Source organism: Sylvia atricapilla, chromosome Z (assembly GCF_009819655.1).
Source record: "Sylvia atricapilla isolate bSylAtr1 chromosome Z, bSylAtr1.pri, whole genome shotgun sequence".
Classification (NCBI taxonomy): Eukaryota; Metazoa; Chordata; class Aves; order Passeriformes; family Sylviidae; genus Sylvia; species Sylvia atricapilla.
The window spans coordinates 54209144-54234207 of NC_089174.1; the positions used below are offsets into that span (position 1 = coordinate 54209144).

A 25064-nucleotide genomic window follows, 5' to 3' on the forward strand; every position below is an offset into this window, starting at 1 on the left:
AGACAGGCCCTGCTAAGAATTAGAAAAGAAGTACTGATACCCGAGTGTGTAGGCCATTAAAATTTTGGAAGTGTTTATTGTACCCAAAAGAAATGTTTGACACATGAGTGGAAATTCTGCAGTATCATTACACAGAAGTAGTTAACAGCTCAAAAAATTCTTGTAAACTCTCATAATACTCCAAATGTCTTTTCTGTTTTCCTATTTTCTAGGGTTTTTTTCTGTATCATTCTGTCTCTGATTACATGTGTTGGTACTCTATAGGAGCTTTTTAACTTAGTGTTGCCAGTGAATTGACTTATTGTCCTATAATAAGCAGTAAGAGAATGAAAAAGACAAAATTGCTTCTCTTGTAGATGAAATAACAGTACCTTTCACTCTAGTTTTAATATAATGTTTTTTAAGTAGGCTTCTGGACATGTTCTTCATCTGTATTGAAAACCTAGATTTTCTATATGACTTACTTTTTCATATGCTGTTAAAGATGTGCAGGGAGATAAGATTACATCATTCAACACCTATGTTCATTTGGTAATGCAGCTTTAAAGCCTTCACCTTCAAAGAAACGGTGCAATTCCATCACAGCCCTAAAGGCAGCATCACAAGAAATAGTATGTGCTGTTAGCCAGGACTGGAAGGATGAAAAGCATGGCATTCTTGCTGAAGGACAAAGTTATGCCAGCCTTGATGAAGAAGGTACTGTCTTTCAAATCAACCTAAATGATGGTTTTAAAAATTCTTTATAAGCTCTAGAAGTCCTGTAACTAGAACACCACCAGTAGGGCTGATCTCTCAAAATTAGTCAGGTTATTCTTATGGGGAGGGTACCTAGTAGTATATGGCAAAATGGACCTGCAGGAGCAAGATGAAGTCAGAATCAAAGTTTGTAATGTGCTGTTACGCTATCAGATTTCAGGGCATCCTAAAAAAATGAACTCAGCCCAGCCAATAAATTAACCACAGTCAATAAATTGGCCAGAGCCAATGCTATCCTTTTCACTGGCCTGTAAAAAAGCATATCACGTGAAGTGTTCTGAAGCTCAGTCCATTGTCCCCAGAGTCTTTTTGAAGAGATACAACTTTGTCCATTTCAGAACTTGCCTGTAGCCATGATGAAAGACAAACCAATTGCCTAATCCAATTCATAAGTAAGCCCTGGTAGCATGAGAATAGTCCCAGGACTGAGAAGAATTCATAACTCATAACTCTGCCTAATATTTGACCATGGAGTTTACTCTGTATTCTGCTGAACTCTATATTCTATTGTTAGCAGTTGAAATTCACTCTGTAATACAAAAGAGTGTGGGTATGGGCATACAAATGCTACCATCTCATCAATTCAAACATTAAGAAACTTCAAGAAGCTGATGAGGGCACTATGGGACTCAGTACACTGACATGAAGATTCTTGGGCTCAATTTAAAATGAAATTTGTTAACATTGTTTATTTCTGCATATGCAGTACTAGGTTCACACCACCGGCCAGATCTAGTGCCAAGCACTCCATCTCTGTTTGAAGCAGCTTCCTTGGCAACCACACTTTCTTCTTCTTCCTTGAATGCAGATGAGCACTGTCAACATGATCAGCCTACACTCTATTCTAGCAGGTAAAGGCCATATATGTTAGAGGATTCCCCACTGTTCTGCTAGAAGTTTAAAATTGTGCTCAACAGAAGGGGCAAGTGTCTCTGTAACTTAATCTTTCCAGTGAAGGAGGGAAAAGCTTGTAGGATTTATCATGTATTTGTTTGTAATTATACGTATTATAATTGAGGATCATTAAATAGAAAGCATAAACATGGTGAAAAATGTTATATGAATTCTTCTTCACATTCCAAAACTGAATTGGATAGACTTTGCTTGGGCCTTAGTCTGTACCATAAACCAAATGACATTAAGGTCAGGGTAGAAATTACTTCATGTAACTTGGCTGTAGCTTTAAGCAGCTGCAGAAAACAATGTGCTGGGAAAAGGAGAAATTGTTCTTTCTTCTGAATGTGCAGTGCTGAAATGTCTGCTTTAAATTCTTCCATAACAACCATTTTCTGAAGTAAATTTCTGTGAAACTTCATCCATGGGTGGGATTAGAGTCTGTCTGATTTTAATCCAGGAAGTATAAAACCAGGAATATCTTAAGAAAAGTTGTGCAGATGCTAGTGAGCTAGGTTGAATGTGATTTGAGTTGTGTTAGAATGTATTTCAGCTGTGTCTGTCCAATAGTATGCTTAAGCCAGTAAATCTTCGTGGGAGATGGTCTCTGTATGTGCCTCTATGCTCCCTTGTGCGCCTGAAGTGTGCTGTGTTGTATCTTGCCTGCTTGCAGATTTCTTTACTGTATTGAGCCATTTCTCTGCCTGTTTTAATCAAGTAGGGTAGCCACTCAGGCATCTTGAATATTGTTTGGAATTATTTGGAGTCTCAACTACTCAATGTATAAATTTGACAAATGCACTAATGTGCCAAGATGTAGTTCTTTCCTATAAACTGCATGTTGCCAAAAAAATCCAGTTATTTTAAAAGCAATCTTGAGGCAGTGGGATTTTACCTCCTGTTAAATATTTCACAACTGTATTTACATAAAAAGTAAAATTACTTGCAGAATTACTTGATGAAAATGATATTTACAGCTTCCACTTCCATTAAGTTGAAATAATTCTCACTGATATGGCATCTTTCAAACATCTGATGGTTTCCTGTAAAAATTTGAATGAGGCATGTTTTGGGGTGTAATGAAGATGAAGTTCTGATTGCAGAACAAAAATGTTTCTAGACAAGTTTAGGAAATAAAACTACTGATGAATAAGCATTAGTAGCAATAGAGCTCATTCACTTCAACTTGTGTCATGTTATCTGTAGGACTTCAATACTCATGATCTTTCACAAAATTTTTTTCTTGATAGAAATAAAATTAGAGAGTACTGACAGGTTTTCTTTGCTTTAAGCATCAAATAAAACTACAGAATTGCTTTGTATCAGCATCAGTAGATGTCTGAATAAAGAGTTCACATTGAAAGCATTTAAAATATTCTTTACTCTCTAAAAAATTAACTGTAAAGAAAACCTATGAGTAGTTGCATTATATTTTACTGTAAAGATACTCCAAAATAATTCTAAAATAGTTTTTAGCAGATCTACACTTTGATTGTATATCTAGACTCATTTACTTTCCTGTTGTGATTCAGCCAATGAAATAACCTCTAATACAGGACATGTTGCCAGCTATGTGATTAACATGCTTCTCTTACAAAATCAGATTGTTAGTGTCTGCAGTCCAGGTATGGACTTCATCATTACAACAACAGACTTGCTACCAGCATTCACAGATGTGTGGTTCTCTCCACATCTTCTGCCAAAACATCTATACTGTAGCCAAGAGATCTGCCATAGAGGCTTACCAATTAACATCTTTGCTGGTCTAGCTGTGCCCTCTCCAGCTAGGGCCTGGAGGCAGTTTTTAATTCTCATTAAGTAGCAATGTGTGTCACAATCTCAGTATGTACAATCAATGAAGATTAGCTTCCCTACCATAGCTAATGGCTTTCTCTTAGGGGTCAAGAAAGCTGTTAAGCATGTTCAGTATTGAACTAACTTCCATAAGATTCCAGGCACCTCCTGTTTCTTACCCACTTCTTTTGGCATCAGTTCAAGGAGGTCACTCTTTCTTCTTGTCACTTAATAATATATACTTCTGAAGTTTTACTTATGTTTTTTATGGTTCACTGAAGAAACTTCAGTCCTGTCCTTAAAAAAGCTAGCAGGAAAATAAACCCACCAAAAAACACCCCATGCTACAATGACCTATAGATTCAGATCTGAGATTTTTCTTGCCAGAATTCTTCTTTTGAATATTAGAAAATTATGTGATGCAGGACTCCTCATTTTGCCATTTGTCTCTGATAAACAGAAAGCTTGGAGCAGTCTTTGAAACAAAGCATGAATTAAAGATTTGTTTTCAAATGTGAGCCTGCTTTCAGTCTTTAAAAATGTAATTTACTCTGACATTCTGCTTTGTTGTTTAATAGAATTACAGTTTGGCATCTTCTTAATCAGTCTTTTTCCTTGTTCTTCAATGTAAAATAGCACAAAGTAGACAGCACCTGAATTTGCTTGTAACCTGTCAGAAACTTCTGGTTTAAGGTAATAAAGGAGGAGAGTCCAGTGTGTGTAGTAATAATGTGATATTCGTACAGCTCTTTGACTCCTACTAATGTGCAGTATGTGCTCATACCACTGAGAAAACAGGTGGTATTATTTTCCTCATTAAAAAAAAAGTAGTAATACTTCTGGATGCCTTGAAGCACACACTGTATTTCCTCTTTGGGTTGGGTTTCTTCTTCAGAATTACCCTCTGTTTCTGTTATCCCATCTAATACTTCCCCAAGGAGAGGTAAATGGCTTATAACATAAGAAAGGCCATCAGCATCTGTCCTTGAGAGTGCTCAGCATTTGTGGTAGAAAGGGAGAAATTGCTGCTGCTGGTGTTAAGCAGACAGAAGTGAGTTGCTGAGGTGGAGCCAGCTTCTGAGGCTCTGTCTTGTGTGGAGGGCTTTTGTAAAGCTGGCCTGGTACAGATTAGAACTAGCATAACTAATTTGTAGTTATGCAGAGAAGTGTTCTGGGACGTATGATTAAAGTGAAAAAGAGAGGCTGAGCAGCAGTCATAAACATACAGCTTATTAGCAGTGTCTTTCCAAGCTACAAACTGATTATTTTCACCAAATTGTTCTCCAGTTGAAATAGGAGACCCGAGGTTCTGTCCAGGCAATGTAAAAAGGAATTAGAAATGAAAGAGTAGTGGAGAGGGGGAAATGGCTGTATTTTTCAGCACAAAAATAACTGGACTTAAAAAACAGAAGGAAACAGAAGAAAAAGACAAAAATGGCATAGGCTATTCAGTAAATGTAGGTTTCCTTGTTTGTCAGAAGATAGCTGGTTTCTTTTTCGTGAAGTTGTTTCTCAGTCAAGTGGTTTTGTCATAAGCAATGTCAAGTATTCCTTTAGTAAAAGAACAGAATTGAAAATTTATTGCTTCTCTTAATATTTTCAAATACTTTCCATTCCTCAAGTAGGTTTATATTTGGTCCATAGATATTTTAGTACCTAGAGGGTCAGTTTTCCAGCAGAAAATGTAATCATTAGCCCAAGGCCACTTCTTTGTTTTATCTTAGGAAATGTAATACTTACATATTATATTGTTATTTTTATAGCAGAAGTGATAACAGATTTTTCCCCTTCCAGGAAAAGTTTTTCTATTAGGTACTGATAAATTAAATTAAAGATGACAAATCTGAATGCTCTAAGCTCTATGACACTTGTATCATTTGACATTGCTTTTAGAATTGCAAAGATCTGAAGGAGGTCAGTGGTGCTCCTGGAAATATTTGAAACTTGCTTTAAAATATTTTAAATGTTTCAAACTGTAGATGTTTCACAATTCATGTTTTAAATATTTCAGGAATACAGAAAGTCTTTGTTCAATGTATTTTTCAGCAGGTCTCACAGGACCCTCCAGCCCCAAACCCAAACAAAATCTCATGATGCATAAAGAGGTGCTTCACCTCCCTCTTTAGGGCAATGCCAAGATACTGTAGGCTGTATAAGGAAAACTGCTGAACTCTTCTGATACACCTGAGCCTAAGGGAAAAAAATCTACATGAAATCTAATCCTTCTTTCTCTTTATGCATTCTATGCCTCTTTTCTGTAAGATGTATATGTAGTCTGGACTTGTGCCTTCTCTTTCCTTCTTATCTGTATATGTTTCAATTTTTTTTCCGTCTTACCTTTTTATTGCTGTTTCTCAGTGGACACCACTTGAAATTTTGGAAGGCTTTGAGGAATTGTGGATTTTTTTCTCATATACAGTCAAGCTTCCTGAAACATCCAGACTTTGAAATGATGTCCTGCTGTTTTTTCCCGTGACAGAGATTTATATGTATTGGTTTTCTAGTTTTCTTCTGCCAGTTGGTTTTCTACGTAAGAAAATTTTGCATGTTAAGTTTTAATGTTCTGTCTGTCCACACATTACTCTTAGCTTCTGAAGATTAGACAACTTTGTCTGAATTTGATTCGAAGTGGATAAAATTCATGCATGCTTCATGATAATAAGCAGTCGGGTGGAAGAAAGAGACTTGAATGCTTAAATGCTATGAACAGATGCACTGAGACACTGGGGATATCCCCATGGGAAAGAAAATTTGAGTGAAGCAACATGTAATTGTGGCTTAAAGTAAAACAAAGCTTTCCCAGTTCTCTAATGATGGAATTAGTTTTGCTTTTTTTTTTTTTCTTTTCTTAATTAAGAATCAAGATCAAATAGAATGTTTTAGCCAAAGGAGGGCAACAGCATAGTTGAGCATGCTCCTTGCGGCTGGTCATTACTGAATGAGCGAAAGTACCTGTGAGAATTAAAGATGAGAACTCAGTGCACTGTAGAAACTGTATTAAAATTCTGTTCTTCTGAATTGTTCTTTCTGAAACACTATGTATGTGGGGATTTCACTTGTTCTCTCCTGTGCCACCCCCAATGTCTTTGCATTATCAGTCTCATTAAATTCAGTCTGAATTAAAACTGGAAATGCAGCTATGATTATGGCATTGAAGAAATTTCAACTGTAGTTACCAACTGCTGACAGTATGCGTATTGCTGTTAAGAGATTAATTACAAGATTTTTGTTTTTACTCTTTTACACTGCTCAATAGAATTCAAGTTACACAAATGAAAATAGTGCTAAGTCAACAGGACCTGGGTCATCCTAGTGCAAGAGAAATAGTCTTGCTTTTGAAAAAATGTCCAGTGCATTATACGATAAAAGAAACATTGTAATGTGGTGAATGTAAAGCTGTGTTCCAGTATGACATTAATTCATTATTTTGTTGAGCATTTGAATTTCAACTTTACATGCTAGTTTCTGAACACTGAACTTTGCATGCTAGTTTTGTCCTTTCCGAAGTTTTATCCCATATGAAATATACTTAAAGTAGTGCAAAGAGAGGGAGAAATTAGTCATATCTGGAATGATGGCTGCAACCCATTTCCATACCAAGATATAATTCAGAATTTTTGCTTTTCACCTTGTCTTTAAATATGTAAGAACTTCTAAAATATGTCTCTGCACAACTGACAGTTGAGTTCTCAAGGCAGCCTGGAGCCTAATTTCTGGCAGCTAGTCAAGACTTGCAATAAGGGACATCTGACTCCATTAAAACACCTTTGAGAGTATCAGCTTTGTTGACCAAGTGTGTTACAAAATGAAACTTCTGTGGAGGTGCATTTGCAGTTTCACATTATTTCTGTAAGGCAGAGAACAAAAAATCAATCAATTAATAAAGTAATAGAGTGCACCTGCTCTGTAAACATTACTTCTTTGCACTGGTGTACTAATTACAATACACTCTTGTTCTCCCACTTTTCCTTCTGAAATTATGGCTGCTAGTGATCTGTGTCTGCATGGAAAAGTTCAGTGTTTCTAATGTTTCAATGTGCCTTACTGCTTACTCTTTTTTCTCTATTTTGAATTACGAAAATTTATACCATGTGTAATGTGGAACGAATGTGTTTTGAAATTAATAAAACTATGTGACATTTACTGTGACACAGTTTCATTCATTAAATAAATATTGAAGTTCAGGAGTAGCATTACTTTCTGATAAAATTTTAGTAAATACATAAAATAAAATCTGAGGTTTCTGTACAATTAGTTAAATATGAGCTTCCAGTTACCTAGCCATTGTCAACCATCTCTAGTTGTTTATTTACATGCCTTTTTTCCAAGTATATGAAGACTTTTATGTTTAATAGAGAAACTTAATTTTAAATTTTCAGTTATGACTGAGCTTTGTAACTTGGACTTTTGGTTGATTGTACTCTCCTTTCCCTTTGCAGTAAAGGGTTACCTTCGAGTTCAACATTCACTTTGGGAGACAGTGCCATCTATTTGACTTCAGAACAAAGCACCTTGGAAATGGAAAATGATAATGCTTCAGTTTTGGATGTCTACTTAGTAAGTTGTCAAACTGTTTCTGATGGGCTTTTTCACCTGTAATTGCTTTCACGCAGGCTTAGGAACTGACTAAAATTCCAGCTTAACTTCAAGATCCAGAGGTTTATTGAGGTATTTTTTGTGTGAAACATGTGTAAATTTGCATAGGTACTATTTGCTAAAGCAAATCCCTAAAGAATTTATATGTCTATTAACTATTGCATTAATGATGAAGTATGCCAAAACATCTTTCAGTTCTTCTCTAGCAGTAGGAGGTCTTCTCTGTTGTTTGCCATTGGAGGAAAAAAGAACAAAATCCAAACCACCACCACAACCAAAATATTTTCTCTTCACGTAGAATACTTCACAATGTCGAAATTAAATTTCCTCAGAGTGGAAAGTTATGTGTTTATGTCACTGATTTTGAAGCCAGTAGAGTTCAGTATGAAGTACATTAATGGCCTTTCTGCTTTAAAGAGTTGCCCAGTTGGGACAGCTGATTAAAAATGTATCTTTTCTTTGCTGTTCCAGTTCTTAGCAAGCAATTTATCTGACTGCTGAAAGATAAGGTCAAGTCTATCTTTAGTTGTCTTCATATCACCTATGTTTCAAATGTTCTCTTGGTACCCACAGCTCACATTCCACAGACATAAAGGCAGTAGGCAACCAATTTAAGTTCCAGTTGAGTGAAGTTTTGTGCATCTAATTTTTTTAGGCTGTTTTGAAATTGTCAGTATAAATGCAAGAGACAGATATGTTAAGCTTGGTATTTTCTCCAAAGGCTTATTTTCATAAATCATAAAAAATTCTGACATTATTCTAGTAATATTTCCCTTTGACTCTCATGCCAAGGATTGTATGAGAGATGAAGAATCAAAAGAGGGAAGTTTGTCCATGTTTGTAATAAATGTATCACAGAGACAGGGTTGTTTCCTTTCTAGATAAAATTTATTGCATTCTTTATTTTTCTTAGCCCTAAAATTACCTGATTTTTGTCTTAAGAAATCCACACTATCTTAGAATCATAAAACAGCTCAGGTTGATGAGGCATCAAGAGATCATCCAGTCCAACTGGAATTGTTGAAATCCAATGGAATGGTGGGAAAAGGGAGACTAGATAAGATTATCTAACACCCTTTTCCACTACAGCTTAAAACCCTCCAGCAATGGGGCAGTGGTTTCATATTTGCCAATTTCTATTTCCCAAAATTAGTGTAGTGGTCTGAGTGCCCATTAGAATTATTTACTCTTTTTCTGCTGTGAGATAGGATTAGGAGAAAAGCAAAGCAGGCACAAACTGTAAAAGATATAAAGACAGTATATTAACACAACTACAAGAAAGAAAAAAATAAGAATCAGAATAAAACCTTCAAAACACTTCCCTCTCCCCCAACAACTTTTTTTCTTTCTCACAGACAACATATAAAGACAAAACTTGGAACTCTAGGTCAGTAGCACTTATAAAATAGTTTTTCATCAGTCCATTTAGAGAGAGAGGTTCTCTTTTGGTCTGTTATGGTAACTTTCCACAAGAAAGAACAGTCTGCTTGTGACTTTTAACTCTCACAAAAACAGCTGCCTGGGGAATCTGCAATTGTGACACCCCTCCCATATCATGCAGCCTTTCCCGCAATTGCATATGGGCCATGAAATTCATTGGGGTATAATTTTAAAGGTGAATGGTTCCAAATGCAAAGGTTTTTCTTCATCTGTCTCTAAAATCATATTTACCTCAAGAAACAGAAGTCTTCTTTTTCGCTGGGGGGCAGAGGGCTTCATATCACTTTATCTTACTCTGTTCAAGCTTCTCATAAGATCACAGCTACTTCCATATTTACTTAGTCCATCACAAATACCTTTGCTCAAATCTACAATCTAAATATTCTCATCATCTCCCAAGTGCATTTTTTTTTTGTGGTTTAAATAGATATTCTAACATGTTACAGTCTGTTAACAGAGCTCACAAAAGACTTTCAGCCCAAAAAACAAGGCATCTTCTCCATCTCCTCATCTAAGACGTAACTTCTCCTCAACTGACCCTGATATCTTCATAGTGTCTCTTTACATGTCTCTCACTCTGGCATTTCTCTCACCCAGAGAAATGTTAGTGCTTTGCAAGCTTCATCTGTGCAGTGAAAGAGTTGAATTCTTGCCTGGGTCGCTCCCTCTTAGGCTCTTGCCCACGGTGTTAGATTTCAAAGCCACCCTGATGTGTGGCAGCCTTAGGAATGGCAGCCAGGATTTTGGTACCCAGGCTGGTGAATGTCTCCCCCCACCCTTTGGTGGCATCAGGCTGGGTTGGGGCCCAGCCTGGGCTCAGAGCTGCTCCTGGGGGCCCAGGGGACACCTCCCTCAGCCTGGCTGGTGGCAGGGCAGGCCTTAAGGTCAGCTGGGTGTTAGAAAGCTTTTGTTGTCAGGCTCAGTCCGGCTGAGACAGCTGCAGTGGCAGGGCCTGGCTGGCCCGCCAGGCCTGGGGACCACACGGCGGGAGGAAAAGGAACTTCTCCCAGTATTCTCTGATTTTTAACCTGTGTAGTCCAGGGGCATTTCTAACTCTCTAATTGGTCAGTCAAGCTTTCAACATTCTGCTATAACTTCCTTAGAAAAAATCACTTTGGTGCTAAACCAGAACAAATGGGAACTCTGCCACATCCTGCAGAAGTTGTTCCAGTGATAGATTATCTGTCCAAAAAAAAATTTTATTGTGTTCAGGTGGAACATATTTGTGTCTGATCTTACATCAAGATGAAATATGTCACATTCTCTTTTCTGTAGGCTGTGCCACTGATGGTTTTTCTCTTGTTATTAGCCAGCAATGCTCGAGTGTGTATAGTACTCAGTTAATAACTACTAATTTAATAGTCCAGCACACTTAGGCTAGTTGTTTTCTGTCCTGCTTCCACTGACACAAAACAGTAGCAAGTACCAGTGGCCAATTCAATGTAGAACTGACTTAGTTAACTGTGACCTCAAGTAGCCCAGTAAATCAATCTACTCCTGTAGGACTTAAGTTAATTTGGCTCATTGCTAATACAATGTTGACCTGAATCATCTGTTTAACAAAGGGGGACTCAGAAATCCTGAAATGTTATGGGAAGCAGACAAACAACTAATCACACACAACCTAACCTTGCTAGCAGATTAGCTGACTTAATGAATTATGCTTTTAACTAAGCAAGTTGCGAGTAGCATCCAGAGCTCTGACACCCAAATGCTCATAAGAAAAGCCCTAGAATATACTAGAATAGGGGGGACTGCTTCCCAACACTTTGCAAAAAGGAATCCTAAGTCCAACCACCTCAAGTACATGTATACCAAAGCATGAATTCTAGAGAAGAAAAGGAACTGCGAATTCATGCCTAGTCTGAGAGTTACGATGTGAAAGAAGTCACAGACGCTTGGGAAGAAGACTCACATGACTGGAAGATCACAATACATGTCTACAAACTCTTTTGCAAAGATAGGAAGAGGAAGTGGAGCTGCACTTCATTAAAAAGAAATCTGAGTGTATGAAGGTATGCTATGGAGACCACAAAATGTCTATCAAATGTCTTAGGACCAAGATTAGATGGTTCATCACCAAGGAGGATTTTTTTAATATGCATGTTCCTGGGCCTTCAAACCAGGATGACAAGGCTGACAAAAACTTACTTTGGCTCTTCAAGCAAGTATTGAGCCAAAAGAACTTGGTTGTCATGGGTGACTTCAATTACCCAGACATTTGTTGGGAGAACAGTACAGCAATGCACAAGTTGTCCATGAGATTCTTGGAATACATGAGGACTTGCATCCTGCTAAATATGCTGTCATGTTGACTAGGAACAATTCATTGCTAGATTTACTGCTCACAAACTGAAAAGACAACTTCAAATGATAACCTTGAACTCAGGAATCACAACAACGTTGTGGGTTTAAGATCCTGCTAAGTATGCCAAAGACAAGTACTAACAAAAAGGCTCTGGATTTTAGATAAGACAGCTTCGGTATACTCAGATCCCAGATGTGAGGGATTTAGTAGGAAGAATGTATGGAAAGCAAAGCAGCATGTTTTTTGAATAATATCCTGCTGGAAGCAAAGTAACAGTCCACTGCCTACAAAGTGAATGGAAGAAGGCAGAATGAGTGACTATGTAGGCTTAACAATGAGGTCTTGCATGTTAAAAGCAAAAAGGAAGCATACCCTCTATGGAAAGGTCATCATGTACCCGCTCGAAACGACAAGATCCTTGCTAGGGCATGTAGGGTTGCACACATGAAGGTCAAAGCTCAGCTGGAACTGGCCAGAGATAGCAAGGAGAAGAAATGATTGATCAGATACAGAAGCAGTTGTACTAATGGGGAATCCCAAGGCAGAAACACAATTTAATAGGAAATTTTTAAAAAAATTCAATAATCCAGAAACACTGAGTCAGAATACAACCTGACTGTTGTTCAGGGTGTTGGTAGCAGTCTGATTAAATGGTGGCTGTAGTCCTCTTGAAGTGGTAGATGTGGTTCTGTTGAAGAACTGATCCTGTAGAACAGTCTGATCTTCCTCTGAAGGTCCAGTGGTGGTTATGGAGCTCTTGTCCTCTGGGAATTCAGTGGATAAGGCCACTTGTGGTGTTCCATACCTCAGATTATATTCAGGTAGGAATCCTTAGTTCCTCCCCCTGGGCAGTCACAGTGGGACAATGTCATTTTTGAGTCATGCAGTGAGGCTCAATGGCCCATTAACAGAAGACAGCCCTCCAGAGGGGGTTATGAGAGCATGGGTCATGGAAGAGATAAAGAACACTGCACCACCTGGTTTTAACAGATGGTGATAGAATACATACTTTTTGGTTACATATTACATTGTAACCTAAGACAAGCAGAAGTCCTTCAGAAGACAAAGGCCCATTACTAGACCAAGCAGGGAAATAAGTTACAGATAATGCTGGCAAGACACAGGTTCTCAATACTTTCTTCATTCCCTCTTCACCAGTGTGGCCAGACCATAGCTCGCAGCATGAAGTACCTACAGCACACATGTTGACCCACCAGTAGTGGCCTGCAAGTCCTCAACCCATATAAATGCAAGGTCCAGGAGAGAATATACCCCAAGGTGTCAGCAGAAGTGGCTGATATTGTTGCAGGGCCACTGTCTGATTATTTTTGAACATTCATGGAGATCAGGGACCATCCCTGATGACTGGAAGAGGGCAGATCTCGTACCTATCTAAGAATGGCCCAAAAGAGGACTCAGTATCCTTACTGTACTCCCTGGGAAAGTGGCAGAACAAAGCCTCCTAGGAACTATTACCAACTAAATGAAGCAAGTGACTGGGAAATTCAGCACAGATTTATCAAAGGTAAATCATGCCATGCTAACCTGATCACCTTTCTAAAACAAATTACTATCTTCAGTCAATATGGAGAAAGCAGTGGATGTTGCTTGCCTGCACTTCAGTAAATCATGTGTCATGTCTCCATAGCTTCCTCCTAGACAAATGTCAAATACAGACTGGGTGGGGGTGGCCTGTAAGATGGGCAGGAATCATTTCACAGGTGATCAGTGTGTTTTACTGAGGCTGGCAGCCTGCCACAAGTGAGGTTCCCCCAGGGATCAGTACTGGGATACATGTTGTAACATCTCCATGATCTGGAGGATGGGACAAAAAGCACTCTCACCACATTTGCTGCATCACTAAACTGGGTGTTGAGGGGCACACATTAGCAGGAGAGCCACCTTTCAGAGATAGACACAGGTTCGAAGACTCGGCCACCAGAACTGTGTAAAGTTCAAGCAAGAGAAGTGCAGAGTCCTCCATCTGGGAACAAAAAACCAAAGAGCCCAGCCAGGCTAGGACCCATAAGCTGTGGAACAGCCTTGCCCAGAGGAGCCTGGGGCTCCCAGCAGCCAACACGCAGACACCAGGCCAGCAGTGCACTGCTGCAGCTAGTGAGGCAAAGTGGATCTTGAGCTGCATCCATGGGGATACTGCTAACTGAAAGAGATGTGATCATCTCATCTCAACAACACTTGTCGGACTGCACATGGAGTGGTGTGTCCAGCTCTGCCCCCCACAGCTCCAAAGCAGATGTGGACAGACTAAAGAGGGGTCAAAGGAGTGTCATAAAGATGGCCAAGGATGGGGAGAACCTGACATTTGAGGAAAGATTGTAAAAGTTAGGTTTTAGCAGTCAACAGAATTTTCAGGAGGGACCTCAACACAGGAGGGACCTTTAAAGTATGACTACAGATAGTATTGAGACCCTCCTTTTCTCTAGGGGCAGTGGATACAGGTTGTAGTGAGGGACATTTCTTCTTTATGTAAAAAATAACTTTTTACAAAGAGAGTGATTCAAGGAGAATGATTTATAATGAGCATGATTTTATAATGATGAATGATTCACTGGAACAACCTCCCCAGGGTTGTGGTAAAGTCCCCATCACAAGTAGATTTTCAAGATGCAGCTGGACAGTGATGTTTGATAATCTCATCCAGGCTACCTCTCCTGAAAAAGGTTGAATTAGATGGCTTCTTATGGTGCCATCAGCCTGGGCTGATCTGTGGTTCTTTTGGACTCATTTGAACAGTGAAACCATGTTCATAGCTTTTGAGTTTATCTTATAATGCAGCAGTATTATTTAACAATAATACTGCTTAGCACTGTGAAGTACTTCATTTTAGGTTTGAAGTTGGTAGGGTGGATGGTGGAATCCTCTGAAAATGCAGTGACAGGCAGAGGTAACACCTTTTGTAAAGCTGTATAAGTTTCAGGTGTGATTGCCATCTCTAGTTAGCTTTTCAGCTTGTAGAATATTCATTACTTGTGGAAGATCAAAAATGGGACATCACACCATGATCAGTATGATCAAAGTGAGCCATTTGTTGCAAAACTGTAGTCTCTTTTATGCAAAAGTTTTTAGCCTTAATCACATGTTACATGCTACTTCACAATTGGTTGCACCTTAAAAGCATGCCTTAGCCCTTTAGCTCCTATTGGTTGATTGTTCTTGCATATGCAGCAGATTACACACTCCTTTTTCTGGTTCTCATACAGTTCTCACATCCTGGAGTTGTTTTATCATCTTTGTTCTGCTTCGTACGTGACTTTTGCATCTTTTGTTCTTCCTTGTACATGACTTTTGCTGCCCTTGAAATGGTTGCAGGCCTACTCTTAATAGGTCTTAAGAATAATAGATGCTTTTTCAAATTAGCAGCACCCTTTCTCTCCACCCTGAAGAAAAACAAATCCAAAATTCAATCATCATGGTAATGGCACACACCTGAACTGTCTAGGTATACAATAGCCAAGGGCTTCAAGGAAAGTGGATACCATAGCTAAGCACATGTTAATTCTTAAGCAAACTCATCTTGAGAAGTTACTTACCCCTGCCTTCTCTCTTATGTCCCACACCTGGTATTGATGCCTGCTTAACTGTTTTGAGATTGTTATGGAAGTGAGCTGTGACTTAATCACGTGTATCCTGAGTGCATCCTGAGATGTTTGTGGAAGAAACAGGAATAGGATACTGTTTTGTCTACTAATCTTTTACTTACTGATGCCTCACAATATCCTTCAGTGGACCTGGAGGCAACAATTTCCCAGCCACAGGCTGGGAGAACCTGAAGATGCTAGAGTATAAATGCTGCCCAGAAGGCAATTTTGCTTTTATGATTAAATGCATGTTAGAAGGAAAAGAAGTATGTTTTTGAGAACACTAGGAACAGGCTAGTAATTTCTAATGTACATCTCAAAAATAAAGCAAATCAATGGCATCTGCATTAGCTGATCTACACCTCATTTGGAATGGTTACAAGATGTACTTTTAAAAGCACAAAATGCAGGGAGAAAAATGCAGTTTTAAATTACATTCTTAGATTTTCCTTTAACCCTGTGATTAATAGTCTTTGTGTTTCTACCATAAGGCAAGCTGCTGCAGTCTTACCCACTAAATATTTTAATGAAAAATACTTAAACTTGCTTAATTTCAGGCGCTATAATCATTTGATGTCTTTGCCTCCTGCTTTGAAATGCTAAACCTTTTGAACAAATTAGTTCACTAGTAAATTAAGAGCTATGAATTTTTGGTCCCATGTATAGAAAAAAAATACTGTCATAAAATAACATTGTACTAATTTACTATAAAAAGCAGCTTAAAAATGGCTTTTTCTGAAGAGTTTTGTGTGAAATTCTGATAGTCAAGTAAGGTGAAGTGGAACAGATGTTGTCAAAAAACAAAAATTCTTCGTACAGTTTGAGGTGTTACATTAAGGGAACTCCATGCAAACTCACACTGTGCTGCTGATGGCAAAACTGAGAATGTACCTGGAAACAGAAAGAATTTTTGTTCCAGGACACAAATAGAGAGGGATCTTGGGTTCACAACTGAATGCTGGTCTGGACCCATAATTCCTTAATTCTGAAAAAATTAAGTTCAAACTAGCATATTGTTCGCCTGCTAACTTCTCTGCTTAACTTTAAAGCCTTCTTGCTTTTATGAATATGTAATATAATTATAGATCAGCCAGTTTGAAACAAATGATTCTGTCTGAGAGAAACAGATTTCTTATATGTAAGCCAGAAACAGAGATGGTGACACACTTCCATTTAGCACTTTGGTGTAGAAATCCACAAAACAGGCTTTCCTTCTTCCTCTGTAAATAAATTTGATCTCTTTTTAAAATTCCCTTGAAGCCCTATTTATTAGTGTCAGTTCAGGCATTGTCAGCAAATGCTGTTGAACACAATAGTGTCTCAATGTTCTATGGAATTTGATTCTTAAAAGATAAAACTCCAGTGTTGCAAAAGCTCCTTCACAGTGATCTATGATCAACAACTGCAACCAATCCTGAAGACCTTAGTCCAGCATCACTATGGAGTGCCTTAAAAGTGATAATTCCACTTGAAAAGCAAGGAGTAACTTAAAAGTCACCTTACTCCTGTTCTGCAGTGAAGTCTCAAATTGTTTGATTGAGCTTTCTCTAGCTAAAAAAGCAACATGTGCAATTATAAACTATCTTAATGTGTTTTCTTAGCCTTCCCATGAAATAATTTATAAAGATAGTAGATATACAGTATCAGTAAAATCAGAGTAGTAAGGCTTAGGTACTTAATTGATTTACATCAGGTAGGCTTGATTTACCCTACACTTCCAACAGAAAAAGGACATGCATGTAAACAGCAGTGAAAAACTTTAAGTTTGTTCCATTGTGATGATGTATATGTTATCTGGTGTAAATACAGGATTTAAATAAATAACTATATTTCCTATCTACAGGATCTTAAATAAATATATGTCCTGCATATAGGATTTCATTAATGAATTCTTTTTTGTTTACAGAATACTTCTGTATATTTAACTACATTGCAAAAATTTTGGGTAGTACAAAAGTTTTCACTGGAAATACAGTATTACTTCCCATTGCTAAAGGAATGGCTCATAAAATTTATATATAATTTAAAAGTCACTGAGACTGAAGATATGGATTGATAAGGGCTTCAGTAAAATAAAATAATGGAATAACTGTAGTGATGAGCAAGCTCAGTGTATTTAGAGCCTGGTTAGTGTAGCTATGATTTCTGTCAGATGAATTGCATAGATTTAAAATTACTTATGGTGTGGTTTATTTCCAAATACCAATTTAATTATAGGACTTTGAAGTCTTAAAATAATATTGAAGATTAATTTTGTATTTCAAAGCTCCTGTAGATGCAAAGGTAAGCAGATTTACAAACATTGGTCTATAAAATACCTGTTTAGAAACTGTCAAAGTTTTCCAACTCTTCTTACTCATCAGTTCCCCTTTTCTTCTGTACTCTCTCCCATAATTTCAATTAAATTCTAATCACAGTGTAGCTTTCTTCAGGGTGCTGTTGTGGAATACTAACAAGTGCAGCTTAAATTAAAGCAATTTCCAGGCAGAATACATGTAAAAACAAGCTAGAAGTTGTGCAGTCACACTGCACAGCATAACTCAGATTTTGGTATCTTGCTCTTTTTATGGAAGATTCAGCTTCTCTGCCTCACCGTTTCCTCTGAAGATACTGCTAGAAAAACACGGTACTGGACCTTAATTCTGGGACTATGAGAAAGGAATTAAGACTTCTCACTTACAGGCATCTTTTCTTTCCCCTGAGGGCTAGTGCTAGAAATCGTAGCAGAAATATTGATTTAAATCTACTGGTTACCTTTCTCTCAGATAAGCTTAAGAAATACCTTTAGAGATGATTTGTTCATAATTAAGATTAGAGTGTTGTCAAACTATTTAAAGGTAAAACCCCTTAAAATATTATGTGCACACGGCAGAACCAATCAAGTACTCCTCAAAATAGAAATTGTTTCAGGCTGAAAGGGGCAAACCAACTTGTTTTATGCAGTATGGTTGACTGCTCCTTTCCTCTGTTGTTATCTGTGTTTTGCCTGTATTCATCCATGCATGATCCCAAAAAGGAGAGGGAAAAAAAGGCCTGTCTCCCACAAAACTGAAACCTGGTTGGAGGTGAAAAACAAAGGAGCACTTAAATGTAATTTGGCAGAGGTGCTCTTGCAGAAGAAACATTATGTAAGAAGAAAGATTTTAGTCACCCTTGCATGAAAATCAGACTCAGGAATTAGGTGCTGATTAGATTAAAAAGGCAGCAATTCAGATCACAAGCAATATGTTGCCTGAGGAAGCCAAGTGCTAAAATACCAGCATGTATTATCATAGAACTACATGTTCTCATGCCTGGGGCTTTTAAAACACGGTAAGAGAAAAATCAATCAGCTCAAAAACATATCCACGGAAAGAGAACTGGAGCACAAAAATGCTCTAGACAAAAAGCCTCAAGCAGGCTCAAACACTGTAAATCCATTACATACATACAAAGTGTGAGACATCTGAGGAAGTGATTACAGGAATGATTCCTGTAACGTCATTTGTGCATTATTTATAATTTTGGACCAAATTGCTACAGTCAAACTCAGTTTTTATGAAAAAAAAAAGAGGTTCCTTTATCTGTAATCAATGTAACCCCAAAAGTTGTGCAGTGGATACAACGTTGCCTAGAGGATTATATCCTGTACCTTGAAGGAGATGGATTTTTTTTTTTTTTTTTTCAGAATAATACAGTACTGGACTGTACCTGACATAAATATGAACATCTGAAATTCTCTTCTTCTTAAAATGACATTAGTACCATCAACAGTATTTCTGTGATTGACTCATGCAGATAGCAGTTGCTAAAAGTTATTATCAGGTTCCTTTTCTCCAACTATCTTATGCAAATTTTATTGGAATTTTTCACTGAAGTGCTTTGGAAGGGTCAGAACAAAGGGAAAAAGAACAAGAATAAGCTGGTCATGGCTCCATTGCATAATTAGTGGAATACCATAAAACCAGCATAAGCAATACCAATGGCTGCATTAGTGAAAAGCAGTAATAAGTCCAGGGAGATGGAAGCTCTGCTGAATGATCACTATATTTGTCAGAAATGGATCTGTAATCATTTGTATCTGAGCTTTCAGACAGAAATAAGATGATGCTAATGAAAATTTTGATTAATGTCTTACTTCATATAACATTTTGTTTATTGGTACTAGCATTTTTCAACCTTTTTTGCCAAACTGATTCTAAAAACCCCAATAAATTAATTAAAAGTCCTTGTTAGCTTTACATCACATTGATTTTAGAATATCACTTTCTTTTTCCTCACTTGTCCAACAATTTTACTTCACATATGAAATGGTTCTGTATTTTCTAAATACTTAACTGCCTTAGCACATTCAGGTGCTACTATGATAGTCAACTTTACTTGCCAGACCACAGTTCCTGAGAGAGAGAGTGAATATCACTTGAGAAACTGGCATTGTGCTCAAAGGCACCAGTGATTATGAACACCCTAACACTGGTGCACAATACAGTAGGAAGTTTAAATGTTGTCATAGAACAATATCGAAATATTGTTCCTCAAGGTTCAAGGGCTAGTGCTAGAAATCATAGCAGAAATATTGATTTAAATCTACTGGTTACCTTTCTCTCAGATAAGCTTAAGGAATGCCTTCAGAGATGTTTTGTTCATAATTAAGATTAGAGTGTTGTCAAACTATTTAAAGGTTAGTTAAGCACTTGTATCAAAAAGCACAATGTAAAGGTGACCTAAAAAATCTGTTTAATAAATTGAACCTTACATCTTTGTAATGTTTTAAAGCAAGGTTTTAGAGTAAGGTCATTACAGATCTCTTTGTTTTGATATTGCATCTTGCTCCATTTTGGATATACCAGCTGAGATGCATTCAATTTACTGAAGTATATTCTTCAGCTGTTAGTTTATCCTTAGTTTGAGTTGTCATAATAAGACGTTCAGCTCAATTCATTCTAACTCTGCAGGGATGCCAAGATGTGATCAACTATTCCTATTACATGAGGGTAGTGTAGAAAACTCTTAATCCATTAACATTATTAGCTAAATTTTTGTTTGTTTGGGTTTCTTAAGGTTTGTGGGGTTTTTTGTTCATTTGTTGGTGTTGTTTTGGTTGGGTTTTTTTGTTTTGGTTTGGTATTTGGGTTTGTTTGCTTTTGGTGGGTTTTTTGTTGGTTTTGTTTTGTGAAATAAGATGATTGTTACAACATTGACTAGAACATTAATTGTGCCTGAAAATTTTCTGACAGGTATGATTTTCATCTTGGGAAAGAGTACCATGCAGAAGCTGACAGCACTTTTATTCATTATGTATGAAGGCTGACACTTCTAAGTAGTAAATGCCACAGTTCTGAAAGATAAAAATAAGATGTTGTGAACTGTTGAGTGCTCTCAGATTGTTCTGTCTTCTATGACAGCCAGAGTGTTCAGTATTTTGCAACAGCAAGTAGTTCTGGTTCATGTAATACAAGTGCACTGCCGTGCCTGTAAAACACATAGGAGATAGCTGTTGCACAAGAAAAGAGACACAAGGCTTTTGATTAGGGGTCATAAGAGAATCTCTGGGTCATAAGAGAATCACTGCCAAATTGTACTGCAGCCTGCATAGGGGAAGAATGATGTTACCTGTTTATAATTCTGTAAGGAAACAAGTAAACACAACTTGTAACTTGTCATTTCTGTATTTCCAGTAACAAACACATGAAGAGTAAAACTAAGAGAAGTGACCATGGTTAATGAAGAGCACTTTCTGCACTCCTCATTTAAGGAGGAGGAATTTGCTGAGCCTCATAGACAAAGAGTAATAATCAACGGAACTTATTCTAAGAAGTGCCAAGATCTTTGAACCATAGAAAGGATTGATGGTATTGACAAAAAATTACATGAAACATTCCACATTCTGCTGTCATCTGCTGTTGCTTGCTCAACTGTGAAGAACTGTATTCAGGCTGCTTTCTACAATATTGCCAATCATCTTTTTTGGACTTCGAAGTGATATTTTCTTATCAGCCCTCTAGTGGTTTCATTTGCATGCATTCTGTAACTATGCACAAGCAAAATCTATTACCTACTTCACCTATTTAAAATGAACACAGTGGTGAATAAAATCAATTTAATTTTTTTTGACCCCCTCACTTCTAATTGCTTAGGTCCACATCAGTGGAAACTGGAACTGATGTTGTATGAGGGCAAATCTCTGCACATGCCATATGAAAATGAGCCTCTAAAGTTATTTTCACTGTTGGTAAAAAGGAGATAAAAATGTTATTTATAACAAGGCCTTATGTTGTATACATATATCATCCTTGATATATTTTTGATTTTGCTTTATTTCTTGTAAAAGAGAAATTCTATAATTTATTTAGAAAATACTACTGTAAACTATAGTTTTATTGATGAATAAAAGATTTTATTCTAAAGACTATCACAGCTGTCATCCTGTTATTCTTCTCTACTGGACTTAACTGTTCTTGCATTTCTTTACCTTTGTGAGATAGTCTTGTGCCTGTGAGATAGTCTTTACCTTGTGAGATATTCTCTTGAGATATGCCAAATGTGGCACCTGTCTTTGCCAGCTCTATAACGAAAACAGGAACCTTGAAATTAGAGCACAAAAGCCAAAGGAACGTATTCAACAGGCATTGCTTTATTAAACTATTTCAGAGTTTTCAGTATGGGCAATCATTTTGGGGTAACTATAGAAACTGTTTTGGTTCCCTAATTTCCCAGGTAACAGGGAGATAATCCCAAATGCTGATGATCACAATCCAAGATTTTGTGCTTTGATGCAGTGGTGTATTTAAAAATTTGCACAGGTCTCACTTTAAAAGCTACTAAAGTTATTGTTAATAACATGTCTTCTAGGAATAAGCATAGTAAACCTGCTAAATTGACAAAACCAGAACTTGGCAATCTAAGTCCTAGAATTATACTTTGTACCTGTACAGAATTTTTCTTTTAAGGATTTGGTATGGTGGTTTTTTTTGTTTTGGCTTGGTGGGGGATGGTGGTGATTGGGTTTTGGGGGTTTTTTGGTTGGTTTCTTGTTGGTGGGGTTTTTGGTTTTTGGGGTTTTTTTGTCTTACTTTGACATAATCCTATAATCCTGATGAGTGAGAAGAAAAATTCTTTAATTATACACAATATAGAAAAATTCAAAGGGGTTTGGGGTTTTTTGCTTTCTAAGAATGCAAAGGCTAAGGCTTCGCTTAGAGCCTGTATCTCATGATTACCACTTTTCTAGGCTTAAACATTAGACTGCTTAATGTCAGCAAGATAATTTTTCTGCACCATTCCTCTGCAGAAAAGCAAAACCACTCTGCATGTCCTATGAGTAAAAACATTTTGTACATCTCTGTCAAGTGTCTGCTCCTTCATGCGCAATGTACAGGATATTTAGAATATGTTTCTGTGCAAAGCAGACACTTGTCATTAGTCTTACTTGGGGAAAAACATTTAAGCACCCAATTGACCTTCATAAAGAACACGCAGGACAGTTTTCAGCCAGCTACCTAGTAACTATAGTATCTGAGTCATTTCTTACGAAGAACCCAAAGGATTCACAACTTAACTGCAACAATTACATCCAAAACCAGAATGTCTACACCAAACAATTCAGAGACTGAGACATATTTTTTGTACAATCCCTTGAACCCAATAATTTATAAATCAAAACAGTCATTTTACACTTGATAAAGGAAATCCTGTATGACTGTGTAGCCTGCTGGGGAAAACGTCTCCAAAGTTAGAGAAGTTAGATGTGCACTTAAGAGATGTGTGTGTGTGGTAAACTATCAAAAATTTGGAACTTATTTTTCTCTATATTGCATCAAATGGTATAAATTTTCAAACATCAAAGAGCACAGGAGTTTGTAGAGATGAGCAGGTTTCATGTTAAAGTATTTTGGTTCTCTTCATCTTGCATTGATGTTTCATGGTGTTTCATGTTTCACTTGATGAAAATTTAAAGACTTATACCTGTGGAGCTGATGAGGCAGATCATGTCAAGTAAAAATAATATACATAAGGCACAATCAACTCCTCAGAGTATTAAAGTAATGTATTAGTCTGTTTCTCCAGATGAAATTTGCCACAAGGAGCGAAGAAGAATTAGGTCACAGACATGGGCTATCTGTGGGCAGTGGTATCTGGATACTCTGGCCCTGCAGGCTGCTTAGAATGAAAAAGCACAGGTTGATGCCAGCATTGAGAAAGGTATGGAATACTTCCAAATTTTTGTTATCTGGGTTTGTGTCTTAATACAGAGCTGAATTTTTGCCTTTGGTGGTAATATCACCAAATAGTTGCCTTCGGTTAATAAAACAAAACTCCCCCAAACAAACAAAACTCCCAGCCAAAAATACATACAAAAAACCCACTTTGTGTCCTTGTACTATAACTCATTGTTTTGAAAGCACACATATCCCAGCATGTATTTTCTTGTTGCCTCTGCTTATACTTCAATTTAATTTCATATAACTCAGTGATATTTTCCCAAACTCTTCTACTAGACAGTGATAAAAGATTAATCAGTAGCACACTCCCCCTCTTCTTCATATAAGTAATTTGCTGAAACATTTCTAGTGATGCATACATTTGCTTAAAGTAAAAAAACTATCAGCTCTTTCCAGACTGAATGTGTGGGGCCTGATCCTGCAGCACTTCTGCATCTGGAACTCCTTCACAGGTATTCTACAGCAGCATAAAAAGGTACTGATACCAATACTGTGATATGAGCAACATTAGCCTAAGGGACAGGAACCAAGATAAAAACCATTAAAAAATCATTGTTAAAATGGCTAATCTCTAATTTGAGCCCTTTAGAAGTTGTATGACCGATCCTTGCTTGGTAATAGAATCTCGTAAAATTTGCTAACTTGAACTTTAACATTTGAATTAACTGTTGTTGACTTTTTAAAAGATTGGGTATGTGAAATTGCTAGTACTAGAGAAAATATTTAATCCACACTAATTCATTGATTTGCCATGAACTTTGAAACACAAGATGAACATTTCCTATTGAGAGTTGTGTATGAGTTGAATGACTAGAGAAAAATCACTGTGGAACTAATTAGATAACATCAGAAAACACCTGAGGTTCTTTTAATAGGAGAGGCAAGCGATATAAATAAGCACCATCTTGAAATAGATTAAATACTACATAAAAGAACAGGTAAGGTATTCCTCCATTCTTCTAGCTGTTTTTCCCCTTCCCTACCAAGGTATGAAAAATCAGTCGTTTGCTTTACCTATGTATTCTGTGGTCTGACACAAGTAATTTGCTCCTACAAGCTTTATCTTGGTCTGTAAACCATTATTCCTGTAGAAACATAAGTAGCTCCTCCCAGCAGGGCTAAGAACGGTTTGTTCTTCAAGGAAATAAAGAGTATCTTAAATCTGCTTGATGTGTGAAAACCTCTCTCACAAAATACAACAAGAGCTTGTTTGTAAGAAACAAACTGGGAAGACCCTGGTAACAAAGAAAACCATAGGAGTCTGTTAAAAAGAGACAAAAAGCTGGCTGAGTTAGATAACAGTTTGGTACAAACAGCTTTTAGCTAAATCAGATTTCATAATTTCAGTTGAAATTTGTGCAAGTGGCTTGAATTGTTTGAACTTGTCCCCCTTGTGTAGAGCAAAATAATTTTGGCTTACAGAAAAATATTATAAAATTACAAATCTTGGTGAGAAACTTGATAACCTCTTCCCCA

At 37.2% G+C, this 25064-nt stretch overlaps 1 protein-coding gene across 1 annotated transcript in view; it reads left to right on the forward strand.

Moving 5' to 3' along the window:
* Positions 1 to 21778, forward strand: part of PIP5K1B (phosphatidylinositol-4-phosphate 5-kinase type 1 beta) — a 62410-nt gene extending 40632 nt beyond the window's left edge. Inside the window, exons 11-14 of the mRNA XM_066339081.1 lie at positions 541 to 696; positions 1463 to 1607; positions 7884 to 8001; positions 21045 to 21778. Of these exons, the coding sequence (XP_066195178.1) occupies positions 541 to 696; positions 1463 to 1607; positions 7884 to 8001; positions 21045 to 21047 (422 nt within the window). The 3' untranslated portion in view covers positions 21048 to 21778. The remainder of the gene's footprint in view (positions 1 to 540; positions 697 to 1462; positions 1608 to 7883; positions 8002 to 21044) is intronic.
* Positions 21779 to 25064: the final 3286 nt, after the last annotated feature.